Source organism: Prinia subflava, chromosome 8 (genome assembly GCF_021018805.1).
Source record: "Prinia subflava isolate CZ2003 ecotype Zambia chromosome 8, Cam_Psub_1.2, whole genome shotgun sequence".
In the NCBI taxonomy this organism is placed as follows: Eukaryota; Metazoa; Chordata; class Aves; order Passeriformes; family Cisticolidae; genus Prinia; species Prinia subflava.
This window is the reverse complement of record NC_086254.1, coordinates 29,189,638-29,209,234: the sequence shown is the minus strand read 5'-3', so window position 1 is coordinate 29,209,234 and position 19,597 is coordinate 29,189,638. Positions and strand designations below refer to the sequence as shown.

General features: G+C 59.8%; 2 protein-coding genes across 7 annotated transcripts; one reads left to right on the top strand and one right to left on the bottom strand.

Annotated features, from left to right (window-relative positions):
* The first annotated feature begins 1,560 nt into the window (after nt 1-1,560).
* SNPH (syntaphilin) lies at nt 1,561-14,657 on the top strand. 5 transcript variants are annotated; one of them, XM_063404417.1, is made up of 6 exons: nt 1,561-1,747; nt 2,159-2,216; nt 8,671-9,058; nt 9,504-9,704; nt 11,236-11,385; nt 12,200-14,657. In XM_063404417.1, the coding sequence occupies exons 3-6, from the start codon at nt 8,754-8,756 to the stop codon at nt 13,335-13,337; spliced, it is 1,794 nt and encodes a 597-aa protein (XP_063260487.1). In that variant the 5' UTR covers nt 1,561-1,747; nt 2,159-2,216; nt 8,671-8,753; the 3' UTR covers nt 13,338-14,657. The 5 variants fall into 5 exon arrangements, with proteins under 5 accessions (XP_063260487.1, XP_063260490.1, XP_063260489.1 ...); XM_063404420.1 differs by having other exon boundaries at nt 1,570-1,747; nt 8,671-8,747; XM_063404419.1 differs by lacking the exon at nt 1,561-1,747 and adding an exon at nt 1,916-2,005 and having other exon boundaries at nt 8,671-8,747; nt 9,603-9,704.
* A 158-nt stretch (nt 14,658-14,815) lies between these two features.
* Nucleotides 14,816-19,467, bottom strand: SDCBP2 (syndecan binding protein 2). 2 transcript variants are annotated; one of them, XM_063404421.1, is made up of 8 exons: nt 16,864-19,467; nt 16,668-16,743; nt 16,328-16,434; nt 16,009-16,170; nt 15,625-15,800; nt 15,385-15,556; nt 15,177-15,268; nt 14,816-15,096 (listed from the first exon to the last, which is right to left on the bottom strand). In XM_063404421.1, exons 1-8 carry the CDS (start codon nt 16,915-16,917, stop codon nt 15,042-15,044), a joined length of 894 nt encoding a protein of 297 aa, XP_063260491.1. In that variant the 5' UTR covers nt 16,918-19,467; the 3' UTR covers nt 14,816-15,041. The 2 variants fall into 2 exon arrangements, with proteins under 2 accessions (XP_063260491.1, XP_063260492.1); XM_063404422.1 differs by having other exon boundaries at nt 16,328-16,407.
* Nucleotides 19,468-19,597: the final 130 nt, after the last annotated feature.

Sequence of the window (19,597 nt, the reverse complement as noted above, 5' to 3'; positions counted from 1 at the left end):
GTTCACTCACCTCAGTGACCCTCCTGTTTCTCTGGGCCCACTGATGAGAGTTGTTCCTGTCCCACAGGATTTGGAGAGGGGCTGTTTAAGGGAGTAAAAAGGCCTTAAAAGAGATGAAGCCCTAGCGTGCGGCAGGGGGAGGGCATGGGGTGGCCACTGGCTGTGGGGGTGTTCCAGCTGAGTGTCCTTTCTGAACAGCAATATTTGATTAAATAAGTAATGGGCCTTTGCTGCTATTTTATGAGGGGTTCCTTTTCAGGGTGTAAGGAAGGAAAAAGCATCCCTGTATGGTAAAAACCTCTCTCTTTTCTGCAAAAGAAATGCTATTTTGGGGTGGGAACAGGAGCATGGCTCAGGCCAAGACTGGAACCAAGGGCAGCTCATCTTTTCCTTTTGGCAGGCCTGGCACTTCCGAAGCCAGGTGCTGAACTGGGAAAAGGGTTTGGGTTTGGTGAAAACCTCTCCCTCTCTCCCTGCAGCAGGCCCACTCTCGATGGAGTGTTGCTCCCACTCTTCAGGTCAGAGTATCCTGGGAGACCAAGCACTGCAGACTGCAGAGGGAAGGAGAAACCATTTTTCTTTCCCAAAAGCCATCAGGAATGACTCTGCATCTCACAGCAGAGCTGCTGCCTGTGCCACATGGTCAGAGCTGCTCCAGTGGCAGCAGATGTGATAACTCATTAATTTTCCTTTCAAGGAGAGAGGCTGTGCATTGGATTCACCGGGAAAGAGGGAGACAAAAGGCAGCTGGAGGCGGGCAGGAATAAATGGGAGGCAGGAGATATATATATATACACTGAAAACAGTCTGTGTGTCAGGATAAATGAGGTACAAATCATGCAGGAAATAGTGCTGGAAGAAAGACTGACATGTATTTACCAAACAGGTTTGTCAAAACTGTGGAATAACCATGGGGGAGTAACAAAGGGAGCTGGGAGTGTCTGGGAAGCACAATGGGCCTTGGGTCCAGATCCAAACTGGGTGAAGGTTCTACCCTGACTGTGAAATTTCCCACATTAACATTTCCCTCCATAAGTCCGTATGTGGATCCGCATACCGTGGATACTCTGTGGATGTCTGTAATACAGGCACAGGTGCATCTCTTGCAGCCTGGTCCTCACGGGAGTGTCTGAAGCCGACCTCGGGTGCTCCTGGCCGCGGGCACGGAGCGCCCCAGGAGCCGGTGCCCTGCAGCAGGACGTGGCGCGGGGGCTCCCGAGACGCTTCCTCGGCAAATAATTTGGGAAGGTTGATCTTGACAGCTACAGCAGGAAGCGTGTGGGAAGTGCCATGACTAACCGGGCTGTGCTGGAGAACGGGACGTGCCGTGCCGTGCCAGCCTTCAGCATCACTCAAACTTCCCAGTCACACGCCCGGACAGCAGCTCGGGGTAGCTATTGCTGCTTCTCCACCCCAGCCCCGGCGATTAGGGCTGAGCCAGAGGGATTGAAATGGGGCACAGAATTCCGGTTATTTAATGAGTTGACTTTACGAAAGTGCGTCACTAATTAGAGGCAGGGATCTCCTCAGAGCTGGACTGCTTAAAATTAAAACTACGACGCTGCGGGGACTCCGAGGGCCGGGTGGCCGCAGCCCGGGGCCGCCCCGGCTCCCCCCTCCTCTTCCTCCGCCTCCTCCGGGGTTACGCGGGGCGAGGAGCCCAGGGCCACGGGGCGCAGCCCACACCCCGCCCGGGGGGCTTCGCAGACGGGGACGGACCCAAACCCGGCTGGTTTCTTTTTTTGAGGTGGTTGTGCCGCTCCGGCAGAGGGGAGTTGCCATAGAAACGGGGGGAAACCCGGCGGGGGGAGGGCAGGGGGAGGCACCCGCTGCGCCGTCGCTTTAAGATCGCAGAGGAGGGAGCAAATTACGCAGCTGCACGGCTCGTCCCTCCCTCCCTTCTCCATCCATCCCTCCCTCCCTTCTCCATCCCTCCCTCCTCCATCCCTCCCTCATCCCTCCAGCGCTCCCGGCTGCCCCGCCGCACCCATGGAGGCCGGCGCAGGTGATGGAGGCGGGGGAGGGCGCGGGGTGCGGGGTGGGGCGGGGGGCACCGCACCGGGCACGGCACCGGGCACCGCACCGGGTACTCCATCGGGTACCCCCGCGGGCCCCGCGCCGCCGCCGCTCACCGTCCGCTCTCTCCTTTCCCCGGCAGGTCGCTGAGCCCCCCACCCCAGCGCTGCCGCCCCCGACATCGGCGGGGCCCCGCGCAGGTGAGCGGTGCGGGGCGCGGTGCGGGGCGCGGTGCGGGGCCCCGCGGCCGCCGTGACTCATCCCTTTCTGGCTGCAGATTCGGGTGGGGGGAGGCGGGGGCCGCAGCCGGGTCTTCCAGCGCCGCTCCGCATCGGGGGCGCGGGAGCGGGGGGGTTCCCGGGGCACAGGGTGCTCGGGGCGGGTCACGCATCGGGCCCGCAGCGCACCCGCATTGCGTGTGCCAGACCCCCGCGGCACACACCAGACCCGTACTGCTGCACCAGAGCCCACGGCATGCGCTGGACCCCCTGGCACACACTGGACCCATGTCTGACTTACCAGACCCATATCTTATGTACCCTGACCCACACTGCAAACCCATCTGGACCCCCACCATACCCACCGGTCCTGCTCCACAGCCCGGGACCCATATGACATGCACTAGACCCACACAGCAGCATCAGCCTCCCATTGCACTCACCAGACCTGCACTGCACTCACCAGACCCACATCTCATACACCTGACCCACTTCACAGGCACCAGACCCTCCCTGCACACCCCAGACCCTCCCTGCACACCCCAGACTCTCCTTGCACACCCCAGACTCACATTTCACGCACCAGACCCTCCCTGCATGCCCCAGTCCTGCACCAGACCAATATCTCATGCACCAGACCCTTGTCACATGCATCAGACCCTCCCTGCAAGCACCAGACCCTCACTGCACACCCCAGACCTACATCTCATGCACCAGACCCTCCCTGCATCCACCAGTCCCGTGTCACACGGATCAGACCCACATCACATGCACTAGACCGTCTCTGCCCATCCCGAACCCTCCCTGCATGCCCCAAACCCGCATCTCATGCACCAGACTCTCCCTTCATGTAGCAGCCCCACATCTGCTCATGCAGCATCCCGGAGTGTCTCCAGCACTATGGGGCATTGCAGGAGCTGGGGCTGCTCTGCAGTTGACATTTTATTATTTACTGGCTTCATGCTCCATCTGCAAAGGGACACAGGAACACCCGAGCGGGTTGATGAGCCGGGTGCTCTATTCTCTCCTCCCCACAAGGTCAGCGCTGTGGCTGTCGCACAGAACCCACTGCTGGGTGCCTGTTCTGTTTATAAAATCTCAGTTTTCCCACCCTCTCTGGGCAACAGGCACGTTGTGCTATGACCTTGTGCCAGAAGATGCAAATCCTGGTATCCAGGGGTCCCAGGGCGGGGGTCAGAGGGGCAGTGCCCGTGCTCCCATCTCGGAAGTGCTGCAGTGGCTGAGGCAGGAGAGGTGGTGTGTGGTTAAAGTAGGCCATTCCAGCGGTGTGGAGAGCAGGACTAATCCCCCGGCACCGCCGTCATTGCCAGCCCTCGCTCAAGGTGGATGGTGGTTAGGGGAGACCTGCTTCCGCCGAGGCACGGGGGGAGGAGCAGCTGTTGCACTGGAAGCTGGGTTTGTCTTCCAGGTTTTTGCCTTTGTATCTCAAAGGAGTGGGCTGTTCCTTCTGCTTCCCACAGCTCAGCTCGGCTCCTGCTAGAGCACCTCTGCAGGATGGGCTGTGCAGTGGGATGTCACCTCCATCCCATCCTGCTGACCTTCCTGGCCCAGGGTAAGACCACAGGGTCTGCGTCCTGGGTGTCCCACTCCTGCTCTCATGCTGGTACAGCACTTGTCATGGAGCTCTTTTCCCATTTCCCTTTGGCTCCAGAGTCCCCAAGGAGAGCCCAGCCTTTGCCCTTTGGTCAAGCACCTTATTTTTAGCTAATGAGGGCTGGGAATTGCCACCTCCCAATTTGGAGTTGTAGCCAGGTCAGCTGGAAAAGTGATGAGCTGCATAACCCGAGCTTTCCAAATGGTGTCTGTTTTCCTGTAATCTCTGGATGTCAACTCAGCATTTTATAACAAATAGGAGAATAAAAGGAGATGCTCCTGCCTTTTGGAATGGGATACAACCACTCTTAGCAGCATTGATTTTTCTGGTGGTGTTGCATAAACACCTCATGGGGTTTGTCTCTGCTTGTGCCCCGAGCACTCGTCTCTGCCCTGAGCTGGATTTAGTGGTGGCTTTGGCAGTGCTGGGTTAGCAGTTGGATTTGAAGGCATTAAAGGTATTTTCCTACCTAAATGCGTCTGTGATTCCATGATCTCCCTGTGCTTGGGACCCAGGTGAAGCTTTGGGATGAGTCTGTCTGCAGTGGAGCAGAGGCTCCCAGCCTCTGGAGATATTGCCACATCCTTGGAATCTTCCTGGAGCAAAAGCAAAGCAATCCCTGTATCCCCAAAATCCCCCATGGCAGGAGGAGGAGTGGACAGTCAGGGATGTTTGAGCCCCTCCTGCACCAGGACTTCTGCCAGCCCTGGCTGTTGCATCCTGCTCCTTCCCACTGCGACCCAGCTGTATCCCAGTCCCTTTTCCAGTGCAAGCAGCTCTGGCCTTGCCACTGGCCAGGAACAAGGGCTCTGCCCCACATCAGCTGCTGGTTGTTGGCCACATCCAGCACTTTGCTTATTTTTAGTATGTAGAAAAGCAGAGCCAGTGTCAGTAAGGCAGGGTAGGTCCTTGGGAACCCTTTTTGGCCCCTGGAAAAACAAACCTGTGGTTTCCCTCTCCATGTCCCCTCTGCTTTTAATCTTGTTCATCCTTGGAGGCTGAAGATCTCCCAGGGGACCCATGGGGACACCACGGTTCCCTTTCCCAGGTCTCTGCAGTGGGTGAAGCTGCTCTCAGACGATTGGGCTCAGTGCCACCATTGCAAAATATTCCTCACACTGGATGTGCCAAGGGAAACACAGGAATCCGGCAGCAGGCGGGATGATGGGAGCCTCGACAAAGGAAGCAGTGAGCGAGAAATCTGGGGAAATGTGGCGGCTGCTGGCACAGCAGGGTTATGCTGAGGGTTGACACTGGCAGTGAGCTGCGGGCTCTCACACCTTCTCTCGTGCTCCCTGTGGGGACAGAGTGAGCTGGCAGCAGCTGGATCCCTCTGAATCCCACAGAAGCTGAGCTTTGGAAGCTGATGGGAGCAAACTCTTGAGCCTGCAGCCATGAAACCCTCAGAGGAACAAGCTGAGGAACCATCGGATGCTTCACTGAGCCAGTGATGAGGATCTTTCCTGGGGTCCTGTGTCCCTGTTTCCCATGTGAGAAGCATCTAGGAATAGCCATACCTGCCCAGCCTGGTTTGTCCATCACTGGCACAGCCAGGGCATCCAGCAAGGGGTGGGGAAGTGGCAGGATTTGAGGTGAAGAAGAATCTCTGTGGGGCAGTGATCCAGCTGAGCCTGGGGAAATCTTCATCTGGGACACCAGGCTGAGCCCCCACTGTCACTGCTCTGTCACTGCTCTGCCATCCATCCCTGTCATGGTGTGATCAGCAGGTCAGCAGTGCCCCACGTCCCCTCTGTGGCTGGCAGGAGCTGAGGCAATGAGCCCCATAGTGTCCACCCCAGGATAGTGGCAGTGTGGGGGACTTGTACTGATTCTGCATCCCAGCCCTCTGTGGGGGATCCATCTGCTTTTTCATGCTGTACTTCTAGCTGTTTCCTTATCAAGGTCCATTGCTTTTATTTATCAGGAATTCTCCAGGCTAATTCCACTGCATGCAATAAGCCTTGGTTAATGCTGTTGTGTGTAAAAGCTCTGCCCTTCTGTTCCACATGTGCTGGGAGACTCACAGGGAGTTTTACTGTTGGCAGCACCAGCAACACACTGGTGTTTGCTGTGGGCAGTGTCCACCCCGCTCAACCTTCAAACTGCATTTTAGGAGGTTTGCAGGGTGCTGGATCACATGCAGGTGCTTTGCAAGACAGTCTCTGGATTTGCTATAAGCTATGGAGACAGGCTGAGAGAACTGATAGGGAAGAGAAGGCTCTGATGAGACTTTAAGAGCCTCTTTCAGTGCCTAAAAGGGTTCCAAGAGAGCTGGATGGGGATTTTGAACAAGGCCATGGAGTGCCAGGACAAGGAGAAATCCCTTCCCGGTGACAGAGGGCAGGGTTAGATGGGATATTTGGAAAAACTTCTTCCCTGTGAGGGTGGTGAGGCTCTGGCACAGGTTGTCCAGGGAAGCTGTGGCTGCCCCATCCTTGGAAATGCTCAAGGCTGGATTGGACAAGGCTTGGAGCAACCTGGTCTAGTGGAAGGTGTCCCTGCCTATGGCAGAGGGTTGCAATGAAATGGTCTTCAAGGTCCCTTCCAACGCAAACCATTCTGTCATTTTAACCCCCTGCTATGGGCAGGGATGCCACCCACTAGACCAGGGTTAATCCTGGATTTCCCCTTGCTTTCCTGGTGAGGCTCTGTTGGTGCTGCAACTGCTCATCCTTGTCCATGTGATGGGGGTAATTCTAAGTGCAGATCCATAATTTCCTTTGCCTTTAGTAGCCACATACCACATGGGAAGGTGTGTGTTCAGCTTTGGTGCTGAATCTGCCCACCCTGCCTATCCTGGGCAGCCTGTGGGCACAGTGAGGCTTCTGAGGAGACTGAAATGGCCCACTGATCCTTTGGGAATAATGACAATTTATTATCACTGATTAAATTCCAGACACCCTGGGTGCTGTAGAAGGCATCAAGCCTCCATGTGGGCACCAGGCAAGTCTGCAGCTGAGGAAGGAGCAGAGCAGGGAGAAGGAGGAGGAAATGAGGTCCCCCGACATGGGGCCAAATCCAGGTGTCCCCACAGAGCCATTGCAGGCTGTGGATGCTGGTGCAGGTGCCTGGGGTGTGGTGTGGGGTGCTCTCAGGAGCCCCATGTGCTGGACACACATGTGCCATCTGCAGTTCTGGCACCTGCTGGTGTCAGGGGGGCTCAGAGGGACCCCTGCACAGAGCAGTGTGGCATGAGGGTGACCTTGCCATGAGTGGGGAAGATCCAGGTACAGCTGAGCAGATGATGGGCACCACATGCCCTGAGATAATACCAGATACCACTGGACTGCAGGGGAGAGGGTGAGGAATCAGCACTCTCAAATCTCCCTAAATCCCTGCTGGAGAGCTGTTGGAGTCCAGGCTGTGCTGCAGCCCCGTGTGGCTCTGCTGGAGGGTGACAGAATCCTGGAGGATGCTGCTGCCAGCCTGAGGCCACGCACGGCTCGTGGTGGATGCTGATTCACGCTGCTGCAGTAGCAGAGCTCGTGCCCACTTGGGAGCAGTGATCCAGCAGGACAGAACACTGCCTTCCCTTGCCCTGGTCATCTCCAGGCAAATCCATCCTAGGTGGGAGCAGCAGGATCATAAATCTTTCTTGCAGTGTCCCAGGGGTGCTGGCACCCCTCTGTCATGATGCACTGTGCCTGCTGGGACTTGGGACTTCACAGCACCAGTGCTCTGGGATCTTTGGAGCCCTGGTTTGGGGATTAGGGAGCAGCAAATCCTGGGCAGAGCAGGGCCCTGGATTAGCCGAGGCGGGCTTTGAGGTATCCTGGAAGAAAAATAACTTGGGCTGGTAATTGTGGAAGGCTGCACTGGGCTGAGCTGGATGTGCCCCTCTTACTGTTCTGCCTCCCCTGTTGTCCCACTCCTTGCACTCCCCTGGAGCAGGGCCAGCAGCATGGAGTATTTCCTGTCACCCATCGATTATCTGTTGGCAGGTCCCATCTCCTGCACTGCTCTGCCAAAATCTGAGATAAATGCTGGCATTGTGAACAGGCCTGGGGATGGGGGGCCCCCATGCTGCCCCCAGCCTGTCGGTCTCTGGCAATGTGGGAGCACAATGGGGATCCCAGCAGTGTCATGGGATGCTCGGCAGGATGCGGGTGCTGAGCAGATGCTTCCCTCACTCCCTCACATCCTGCGTGTGCCCGAGGTGCTGCAAGCCTCTGGATCTGGCCTATTTATTTACAGGGAAGTGGGCTCTGTGTTCCCTAGGGATTAACAGCTGCTGCCTCATCATGCAGGGATCTGTTCTTCCTCACCTGATTTCACTGCTGAATGGGGGATTTGCACTTAATTAAGAAAAAGCAGGCACCCAGCCCACTGCAGGGAGAGCTGCCTGCCTGGGGAGCTTCATGGCTGGGTCAGAGCCCTTGTACCATCTCTGCCCCAAGTAATGTCACCACTGCAGGCACTCTGTGTCCCTGTGGCATTACCCTGCTTCCTGACAGGGATGGGGGTCTGGGAGCAGGGGGAAGCTTGTCCTGTGATGATAAAGGGGTTCCAAACCATGGGCAGCACCTGCTCTGCTTCTGGTCTGCCTTTTAAATTAAGGACACTGTGCCCACAGGATCCTCCTGGGACCACAGGATCCTGGTGGGACCACAGGCATGCAGCATTCGGGCATTTCTGGGCTATGGGAGACAAATGGGAAACACAGCCCAGATGTGCAGGGGATGCTGTCCTCATCTGTCCCTGTACTGGTGGCCCTGAGGACTATACTGATGCCCTTGTTCCTGGGCTTACCCCACAGGGTCCTGACCTCATCAGGGCCATTTTCCTGCCTTCACCTGCTCTCTCTGTTGCCTTCACCCGCAGTTCCCTGTGCCCAGGACCCGTGGCACTGCGGCCATGTCTGTGCCGGGGAGCAGACGCGCGTCCACAGGATCACGAAGGTGAATATGCTTCAACCTCTGGCCTCGAGACTGGACACCAGCGCCTGCAGCCGGGATGAGACGATCCCCACGATCCCCACACCTCCACCACCGGCTGCCACTCCGCAGCACGAACCCCCAGCCCAGCTTTCAGGGGTTTGCATGGCACTGCCCGCTGCACAGCACTTCCCTGTCCGAGCATGCAGCTCCCCGAGTGCTGCACGCCCTGTCCCTCTGTCCGTCTGTGCCACAGCCAGGACCGACCCCTCCGTCCGTCCAGGCGAAGGCAGGCAGTGGTGGAGAGCACTGGGTTGGGGCAGTGAAACTGGGAGGTATGTTAGCCCTTGGAAAATGTCTCCTTGAGCTGAGTGATAAAGAGAGAAAAGAGGAAAAAAGCATTTGTTCCCCTCCTAATGTCTCCATGACCTGGACTGCTGTTATGGAGGTACAGGCTCAGCGTGGGCAGGGAGAAGAGGCAGAGCTGCCCACGTTAGGTGATGCTCTGGCAGATGTGGCTCGAGCTATGCCGGGACCATGCTCCCAGGGGACTCTCAAGGGGCTCCCAAGGGGCTTACAGGGGGATCCCTGGGGCTGCCAGCTCCTCAGGGTGTAAGGATGCTGTGCCAGCATCCATGGGCTGCCACGCCAGGGAAGGGGGAGTGGGTGGACATCCCCCTCAGCCCTGCCTTTGTGCCCGTCACCATGTCCGTGCAATTTTGATCCCTGCTGTTTGTTTTGTCCTTTTGTCTTGTGTGTTCTCGGTGTGGTGGTTGGCAGTCGCGGGGTTTATGGACGGAGTGGCTTTGCCTCCTTCTTTAAGTCTTCAGCGCCCTCAGCCACTCGGCCTGAGACACAGCCTCTTCTCCCTGCCTCCAGGCGCCCCTCGCCCCCCGGGAGGGACACCTACGGCACCTCCTCGCTGAGCAGCAGCAGCAATTCTGGCTCCTGCAAGGGCAGCGACAGCAGCCCCACCCCAAGGTAACCCATCACCCGTGGCCCCAGGGCGGCTGCCGGGTGCCCCCGGGCAGGGGGAGCAGCCCCCCGTGCTGCTGGTGCCGGTGCCCAGCGGGGACAGGAGCGCAGGGGCCGCTGGAGCGAGGCTGTGCGCTTGGTGGCTGGGGGAGCCGGAGCTGGCGGAGCTGCTGGTTTGTCTCCAACAGACCCTCACTCTCCTCCTTCTCCAAACCTCTCCGCCGCTGTTGTTGTGTCGTCTCCCTCCCTGTCCCCCCGCCTGCCACCCAGGGATGCCCCGTCCTCTTCCCTCTGTCCTGCTGTGGCTGTGGCTTGCACGCTGCACGCTCCCTCCCGCCACTCCCGCATTCCAAGGAGCACCCGGATCCTTCCAGACCAAAGGCACGAGGGCAAGAGCTTCGCTTCCATCCCCTTGTGTTGCCCGGCAAAGGTTTGGCAAGAGCTGGTGGCCCCCTAGCTTCTCAGCAGGGAGCTCCGGGTGTGTTTGGGGCACAAACAGCTGGCACCGAGCTGTGGGATGGGCACCAGCCCTGCAGGCACAGCAGCCCGTGGTGCACTGCTCATCGCCTGCCTGTCCTCTGCCCCTGCCAGCTCCCAGAGGTGGAATCATTCTGGGAGGATCTGAGGGGCCCGAGGGCGACACGGTGACAGGTTCCGTGTCACCCTCTGCCAGGGGCAGTGGCCGTCCTGCTGCCACGGGGCATTCCAAGGCATGGATGCTTCTAACACAATGCTTCTGGACATGGCTAAAGGCTGCTGGGCTGATGGATGCCATGCAGGGGGGCTTTGGGATACCTCCTTTCCATACCTGGGGATTTGGTCCCCCCACTGCCATGCCAGGGCCGCTCGTGCAGCTCCCGGCTCTCCACATCCCCCCCAGTTTGGCCAGGTAGCCCTGTCCCTGGCCAGCCCCTGCTCCCTGTGCTTGTCCCAGGCTTTGGGCCAGAGATGTCACTTCATCTGCCCCAGTGCCAGTGGTGGCACAAGGAGGATCCAGAGGTGCTGCTGGCCCAGCCCAAGAGCAGATGCTGGATTCCCTAGCTTGCTCCTCATGGGCAGGACAGCCACTATCTCAAGACGTGCTCCATCCCAAACCCTTCCATTTCCCATCTTGTGCCTCCATGTCTGGCAGAGCTGACCCCTGGAATCTCCATCCACATCAGTTGTTTCCAGGAAGGTCACTCCGGGCACACAGAGACCTCGGTGCCCCCAGTTGTGATCATGCCCCAGCACCACAGAGGGCTCAACACCTGCCAGCAGCACTGGTGTGTCCAGGGGCTGCACCCACCCCCCTGCCAGGGCACAGCACCAAAGACACCCACCCTGTCTGTCCTGCTAGAGGCACAACACGCAAGATACCCACCCTGCTCCTCTTGCCAGGGCACAGCACTCTCATGCACCCACCCTGCCCCTCCTGCTCTCAGGGCTCCTTTGGGATGTATTACAGGGGTGCACCCCGAGAGCAGGCCTGAGAACCCCTGGGTCAAGCCTGTGCTGACCCTGGCACTGGCAGTGGGTGACATCTGTGTCCCTGCAGGCGCTCGTCCAAGTACAACCTCTGCAGTGACAACCATGGGATAAAGCCACCGACACCGGAGCAGTACCTGACTCCCCTGCAGCAGAAGGAGGTCTGCATCCGGCACCTAAAGGCTCGCCTGAAGGACACACAGGAGCGGCTGCAGGACAGGTGAGCATGTGAGCTCATGGGAAGGGTGCCAGCACCTTTCATCGCCACCCACTGTGGCAGCTCGGTGCTTCTGGGTGTCTCAGTTACCAGCATGGCACCTTGTCCTTATGCCCTGGGGCCGAGGTCACAGCTGTACCGTGGCATTGCTGGTGTGTGGGATCTGGCACTGCTGCCTCTCCAACCTGGGAGCCGCAGATTTGGGAACTGGAGAGCCCCACATCCCACCTGCTGCATTCCCCCCTCACCCTGTATAAGTCCCTGCCCTGCCTTTGCTGAATTTCAGCGTCAGAGGGTGGCTAATCCCCATCTGCTCCTCTCAGGCTTAGGCACAGCCCCGCCGCCGTGCCAGCTGCCACGCGCCCGCCCGGGGCACCTGCCCACCCCCATGCAGCCCTCAGGAGACCTGGGCACTGCAGCCTCTCGGGGAGAAGGCTGGGTGTCACTTCCAGGGATCCCTGAGCTCCCATTGCTCCAAACAGTGCTGTCAGGGGGCCCTGAGCATCAGTCCTGAGGGTCCTCAAGCATCAATCCTGAGAGTCCCAAAGTATCAGTGCTGAGAGTCCCTAAGCATCCATCCTTGGGGTCCCTGAGCATCACTCGTGAGGCTCCCTAAGCATCACTCCTGGGGGCCCCTGAACATTGCTCCCGAGGCTCCCTGAGCATCACTCTGAGGCTCCCTACGCCACTGGATCCATCCCTTGTTCCCAGCTGGGAGTGTTACTGGGTGATGTGATTGCAGCGCAGTGCTGGGCACAGGAGAGGGCTGTCCCTGCAGCCCCCTCAGCGCCGCGGTGCTGCCCTCCCGTCTCCGCAGGGATGCTGAGATCGAGGACCTGAAGACGCAGCTGTCACGGATGCAGGAGGACTGGATCGAGGAGGAGTGCCACCGCGTGGAGGCACAGCTGGCGCTCAAAGAGGCTCGCAAGGAGATCAAGCAGCTGAAGCAGGTCATCGACACAGTGAAGAACAACCTACTGGAGAAGGACAAAGGCCTCCAGAAGTATTTTGTGGATATCAACATCCAGAACAAGAAGCTGGAGACGCTGCTGCACAGCATGGAGGTGGCACAGAATGGGGCGGTGAAGGAGGAGGGCGCCGGCGAGTCGGCCGGGGGGTCTCCGGCCCGATCCCTCACCCGCAGCTCCACCTACACCAAGCTGAGCGATCAGGGAGCCGGCGACCGCAATGTGGGGGGCTCCCAGACCATCTCGCTGGACGAGGGGGCCGACAGCGGCTTCGTGGGGATGGAGGAGGCTCCGGGCCCCACGGACTCGCCGGAGATGGGGGGTGAGCCCGGCACCCGCCTGCCCCCCAGCAACACCTACGAGAAGGTGCTGGGACTGCGGAGCAGCGTGGAGGCAGGGGTGCAGGCCAGCTGCATGCAGGAGCGGGCCATCCAGACGGACTTCGTGCCCTGCCAGCCCGATCTGGACACCATCCTAGAAAAGGTGATGAAGTCCCAGGCTTGCAGCTTGGGCAGCCCCACCTCCGCTTGGGTCTCTGAAATGGAAGACACGATGCCCGTCCCCGAGCTCGCCAACCCCACCGGGACCACGGACCTGATGGTGGCCGAGCCCGACGCCGCGACGGCGGCTGCCAGTGCCGAGGGGGGTGTCCCCTGCAACCCGGCGGTGCGGCAGCCCCCCAGCGCCAGCCCCTCGGTGGCCATCGCCTGCGTGGCGGAGGAGGAGCTGACGGAGGTGACCGGCTGCGAGACCAACCCTTCCAAGAGCTACTGGAGCCGCCACTTCATCGTGGATCTGCTGGCCGTGGTGGTGCCGGCGGTGCCCACGGTGGCCTGGCTGTGCCGCTCGCAGCGGCGGCAGGGCCAGCCCATCTACAACATCAGCTCGCTGCTGCGGGGCTGCTGCACCGTGGCCCTGCACTCCATCCGCAGGATGGGCTGCCGCCCTGTCGCCAGCCCCGGCCCCGGAGGCACCGCCCAGCCCTGACCCCTCCGACGCCCTCCACCCGCCCCCACGGACTCGACTGCTGATTGTAAAGCCCCGGCGTGGCCCTGGCGGGTGGGAAGGGGCCGAGGGGCTCTGTGAGTGCATCGAGGTGTGCGGCCCCCCCAGCTCCTTTGTCCTGGAGTTGGGGAAGAACCATTGTTGGAAGAAGGGTGTTGGCACCCAGCGTCACCCCCCGCCGATGGACACCCCTGCCTGTGCCTCTGGCTGCGGGGAGCTGTGGGGCTGCGCTTGCCAGGGGGGCCCTCTCTCCATCGCACTTGCTTTTTGTTTGTCGCCGGGTTATCCCCGGAGCCAGCCCTGCCACGGGCGGCTGATGGCAAGGAGCCGCTGGCAGCGTGGAGCGCTGGGGATGCGGCGGTTCCTTGCTCCAGGTGCAGTGTCTGGCTGTGGGCAGGGGGATGGGGAGTTCCTGTCCGGACACAGGGATCAGCTCCGGAGCAGTTCGGGCCAGCCCCCCATTCCCGAGGAGATGCCTCCCACACGGGGATGGAACTGGGCTGCAGCTCACACACAGAGCCCCCCGAGGAAGCCGTGGGCTCTCCCTCCCTTTGCTTTGCACTATATTCACTTTTTTTTTGGTACAGACTGAAGCCCGGCTGTTGGGACTCTGGCTGCCGGCGAGCGGGACCGGGGGCTCCTGCAGTTTTGTCAGCCGTGATGCCGGGGATTCCACCACGTGCTGGAGCTCAGATGCCTTTGCTGGGGTGCGGGCAGTGCCGTGCAGGCAGAGCCAAGCCCTTTGCTGCCCCGGCCCACCCAAACCCCCGCTTTGCTGGTGGCCTCCGGAAAAATGCCTTTTTTTGTTGTTGTTGAAACACAAAGACAGCAAGGATTGCTCAGCGGGGCTGTTGGGGTGCGGGACTTGGGGCTCCCCTGGGCACGCCGCACTCCCACCCCACGAATGTCTGTGGTTTCTTCGTGACTTGAACTAACAGTGTTTCTCCCCAACCCCAACCCAAACCCACTCCCCCACCCATGGGTGCCACTGGCCAGGTGCCCTGGCAGCCGGTGATGCTCCACATGCCGGTGTCCAGCGGTCCCCAGAGGGGCACATGCCACATCCTGTGTGCCCCACACTTCCCTGCATCTCCCTTCCGCTGGCTCTCCCCGTGCTGGGGGGCAGTGGGGACAGCAGCTCTGCCACCAGCACAGCACCAGGTGCCGGGGGAGAGATCTGGGGAGCAGCAGTGTCCAGGCAGCCGGGGTAGCTGGGATATTCGCCTCTTGTGCAATGTATTTGTGGATCTGTGTACACGTCTGTTAGACTATCCAAAGCTTTGCCAAGAAATAAATGTAACGACTATATTTGAAAGACAAATCTATATAATATATTTTTTAAATACAGAACTGAAAAAGCTGTAACCCCCCTCTTCTTGTTTCCCCTGTCCTGTACTCGTTCTCTGTGGTGGATGTAATAAATGTCGCTGGGTCTGTGTCTGCTTTGGCTGGAGCCAGCCCTTGGCATCCGCCCTGAGGGGGGTGGCCCAAGCAGGGACATGGGGACAATGGGAACCTGGTACAGGACATCTGCCCCATCCCCGCTGAGGAAAGGAAGAACCACCCAGCAGCCACCAGATTCTGAAGGGATTTTGTGCTAAAACAGCTCCTTTGGAGGTGCTGTGGGGTCCCCTCAGCAGGCCCCCTGGGCTTCCAGCATCAGCTCCCAGAACAGCAGTGATGGTGTCACAGGTCAGGGATGGAGTGGTCCATGGACGACTTCACCAGCCCTGATGAGAGCCTGAGCAGAGGAAGGGGAGGTCAGTGGGGAGAATTTGGGGATCCCTGTGGGGTGGGGTCCTTGCAGCCCCCCATTCTCACCGTTTGACCATGTGCTCGTAGATCACAGTGGGGATGATGGTCAATGTCACCACGTTCCCAGCCCCTGCCAGCACCTCCATGAGCTGCTTATCCTGCGTGAGAGAGCAGGGGGGTCCATGGGGTGCCCAGCTTTGCTCAGTATCCCCCTCCCTCCTGGATTCTCTGGCCACACCCAGGCATGTCCTGCACCCCCAGGGCACAGCCCTACCTTCATGCCGATGACGTTCTGGCCGTTCACCTCACAGATGCAGTGGTGGGTGAGGAGCCCGTTGCGGGCGGCTGAGCTGTCCTTGGCCAGCGACACAATCTTCCCCTTCTTCACCACGATGCCGATGTGGCCGGTGCTGTCCTTGTGCACGGTCACGGTGCGCTGGAAAGGCCTGTGGGGAGGGCACCCTCAGTGCTGCCACCGGCACTGCCACCACCACCGGTGCCACCACCCACTCACCTGTCCCGCACCACCATGACAATTTTTTCAGGGTTCGCCTTCTTCAGCGCGCGCTGTGCCTTGTCACTGCTCCAGCCTGCGCAGTTCCTGCCGTCGATCTGCAGCACCTGGTCCCCGAAGCGCAGCCCCACCAGCGCTGCTGGCGAGTTGGCCTTCACCAGCTGCACGAAGATGCCCTGGGGACACAGTGGAGTGGTGGCACAGGGACCAATGGCCATGCCATGCCATCTGCACCCTGCTGTGCTGTGGCACGCTGTGACATTTAATGCCACACATTACCATGCCATGATACACGGGCATGTCACGCTGTGCTCTACTGTCATGCTTATGCCATGACACACTGTTCCGTGCCATGCCCAGTCCCTTGCCAGCCCAGCCCCTCACCTGATCGACATTCTTCAGCTGCAGCCCCGTCTTGCCCCGCTCGTCCTTGCACAGGTGGATCTCCCGCACACCCGGCTTGATCTCTGCCCGCCGCAGCCCCGCGTTGTTCCCGGTCAGGGGGGCGACCAGCTGGCCTGGAGAGGGCCCGGCAGGGGTCAGTGCCTGCAGGGGAGCTGGGGGTCAGTGGGGACAGGACCCTGTGCACCTCAGCCTTTGGGAATGCTGGACCCCTTTCCCAGGCAGGATGAGGAACCAGAGGGACCCCCATCATGCCATGGGGAGCCACATGGGGCAGGGAGCTGCCAGCCCAGACACCTACGGTGCTGCTGTCCTCCGTGCGCAGGTTCTTCTGGATCTCCTCGCTGGACAGTGCCAGTCCCATGTAGTTCTCCAGCTCAGCTAGGTTGGGGTACAGTACAGGTGGCTCTGAGGGACATACCGAGGGTGGTCTCAGCTCCTGGGGCCCCCAGCCCACAGCCATTGCCCCCTCGATTCCAGAAGCCCCCTGGGACCCAGCCCAGCAAAAAGAGACCCCAAAATCCCATCCCCAATTCATGCACCAAGTTGCAGGGGGTCTCAGCTGAGCCCACCCCACACTGAGCATCACTGCCCCCCCAGACAGCCCCTGCACAGGGTGAGCTGATCATGCCCCACCTTACCAGTGCCTGAGGTGAGCTTCGGCTTCTCTGTGACCACTGTGGTGGCGGGGGTCTTCACCCCAGCCGCTGCCTGTGCCTGCCAAGAGACAGGGTGCTCAGTGCTGTGCCCCCCACCCTGGGGACCCTGTGAGGTGAGATCCCACAGGAACCCACTGGGGTCTGCTCACCCCCTGTAACACTCTGAGCTGGCACTCACCTGCAAAACCTGATGGCCCTTCATGTCCTCCAGGGAGGGGTAGAGCGTTGCCATCGCTGCTGCTGTCTGGGGACAGGGATGGGGCAGTTCAAGGACTGGGCTGCCTCTCTCCAAGCATCCCTCACAGCCCGTGTACCGGAGATGGGCTGTCACCTGGAATCTCCAGTGTGACTCAAGGCTATGTCACCAGGCCACCACCACCCCCACTTCCTGGTGGCTGGGACATAGATGGCTGTGTGCTGGGCAGGTCCTGCTCCCCACGCTCACCTGTCCCACAGAGCCATCCCAAACCACACAGATAGGAGAGTGGGATATCTCACGGAAATTGGATATCAGACCCCTCTGCTCCCCATGTCCAGCTGGCCAAAGGGGCCATTCCAACATAACGCAGACCCAGCAGTGAGATGTCCCATGGGAACAGCCCTCGTACACACCATCAGCCCCCTCTGCACCTCATGCTGTGCCCAAGGCTGTGCCCCTCAAACCTTCTCTATGGCATCTTGTGCCCCAAAAAGCATCATCCAGAACTCACAGTGTAGGGGCCACATCCAGACCCAGCTCTGAGCCCTGCAGGAACCAGGCAAGATCCCACCTGCAGCCCAGGGATGCAGCAACATCCAACAGACAAGAGCACCCAAGTCCTACCCTGGCACCCCTGGACTCACCTGCCAACAGCTCCCGGATCTTTGTGACACCCTCTGCCTGGCCCCTGGATTTTATAGCCTGGCCCAGCCCAGGGAGGGGCCTGACACCCTCAGCTGATTGCACCCCCGCCAGGTAGGGCACAGGTGAGGAAGAGGAAGAGGAAGGTGAAGGCAACAATGCACAGAGTCCTGGCACTGTAGGGATGGGTCAGGGATTGGGATGGGGACAGGGATGGCTTTCTGTTGGTTTGGGTATCCTGGGGGAGCAGGAATGGGGCTGTACCCCCCCATGGTGGCCCCCTCTCCCTGCATCACTTCTCCTGCCACCCCCAGCACATGGCTTGGTCCCTCTACTGGGCCCTCCCCCCTCATTATCCTTCCTGGGCTCCACAGGCCCTGCTGGGGGGGCAAAGGGACTTCCCCACCGTGATCCCTGCGTGGGCGGTGGCTCCCGCTGACACCTCGCTGCCCTGGCGCGTGGGGCTGACGCGGCTGTGACCAGGATCCCGTGTCCCACACCCTTCCAGCCGTCACCTGGGACACGTGCCAGGTGTGGGAGTCCCACGCTGCAGATGGAGAAACTGAGCCAGCACAGAGCTCAGCATGGAGTGGCCGTGGCATCCTGCTACCATGGGCCATCACCATGTCACCTGGGGATCCAGCAGCCAGTGGTGACATTCTGCTGTCAGGATTTAGGATGTCATGGGCCACTGTGTCCCCAGGAGCCTGGCAGGGGGGTGCTGAGGGAACTTGGACAGGTCTGGACCTGGTGGCACCAGCCCAGAGCTCCCTGGCACAGGGCCAGTCCCTCTGTGGAGCCGCAGCCAGGCACGTCCCAGCTCCCTGTGCCTCCGCTCCGGTGTGCCAGGCCAGGAGGAAGTGTTTTATTTACTGCTGTTATTTTTAGCTGGATGGTGCCCAGCTGCCTTGACCAGCCCAGGACAAGAACAGCCCAAGCGCCAGCGGCAGAGTCCTACACAGACAGATAGGACTGTTCCCTGGACTCTGTTCATTCCCTGAAACCCTCATCCCCACAAAAGCACAGCTGGGAGGACTCACACCCCACCTGCACTCATGGGTGCTGCAGGAGCTGTGCAGGGCCCAAGGGCAGGTGGCTTCCCTCAGCCTCCCCCCTGCCCTGGCTTAGCCCCAGCCAGAAGCCATGGCACTACCTGGCACCAGTTAATAATTAAAGCAAAAAGGTTTGCAGGAAGGGAAACCCAAACTGGCCTCAAGCTTCCACCCAGAAACAGCCACAGCACAGAGCAGGGTGCTGGTGCCCCACAGGCTCCTGTTTTGCTTAACTGAGCAGCAGTTAAGGGCAGTGCTGACTCCTGCACAGCCCTGTGCAAGCACTGGTGCTCCTGGATTCATCCCAATGGCTGAGCTGCTCCTGCCCCAGGGCCACTGCTCCCTCCAGGACACACAAACTCTGCTTGGCAGCTGGGACAGGCTGTGTTATTGATCGTGGCTGTTATCAGTTGTGGCACACTGATCAAAGGTTGTCAGTGGTGCCTGAGCAGGTCCTACACACAACACCCACAGCTGCAGCAGCAAAGCCCAAAGCAGGTGATGTGCTGTGCCCCATGTGCCATGTCCAGCTTTCAAAAAGGACTGAAATAAATGCACAAAGATGCAAGGAAAGGCTTCCCTGGAGCTGCAAGGACCATGGGAACATGCATCCATCTATCCTTCATGCTTCCAGTCTGGGCTGAGTCACAGCCACAAGGGCACAAGGCTGTGAGGGCAATGCTTAATAGGTTATGGTGAGGCAATTAATTATGCAAATTTAAGCAGGCCACCATCACCTCCCCACAGAGCACAGGAGCCCCAGGCATCCTACTGTGCTCCCAGGGCCAAGCACCCGAGCCTCACACTAAGGCACAGCAGCACAGCACAACAACCCTGGCACAGCACCGAGACCCTGGCACAGCAACCACAGCCCTCCGTGAGCATGGCACAGCACCCAAAGCACCCCATAAGCCTGGCACAGCACCCTAAAAGCCCAGAACAGCACCCCACAGCCCCCCGAGCCCAGCCCAGCCCCTGCTGAGCGACAGACGGGTGAGGGAAAAACCTCCAGGACACAG

Coding starts and splice junctions, on each gene's coding strand:
- SNPH (XM_063404417.1), top strand. CDS start 8,754: ATGCTTCAACCTCTGGCCTCGAGACTGGACACCAGCGCCTGCAGCCGG. Junction 9,059..9,503: donor TGGGGCAGTGAAACTGGGAG/GTATGTTAGCCC, acceptor GGTGGTTGGCAG/TCGCGGGGTTTATGGACGGA. Junction 9,705..11,235: donor GACAGCAGCCCCACCCCAAG/GTAACCCATCAC, acceptor GTGTCCCTGCAG/GCGCTCGTCCAAGTACAACC.
- SDCBP2 (XM_063404421.1), bottom strand. CDS start 16,917: ATGGCAACGCTCTACCCCTCCCTGGAGGACATGAAGGGCCATCAGGTT. Junction 16,744..16,863: donor AGGGCCATCAGGTTTTGCAG/GTGAGTGCCAGC, acceptor GTCTCTTGGCAG/GCACAGGCAGCGGCTGGGGT. Junction 16,435..16,667: donor GAAGCTCACCTCAGGCACTG/GTAAGGTGGGGC, acceptor TATGTCCCTCAG/AGCCACCTGTACTGTACCCC.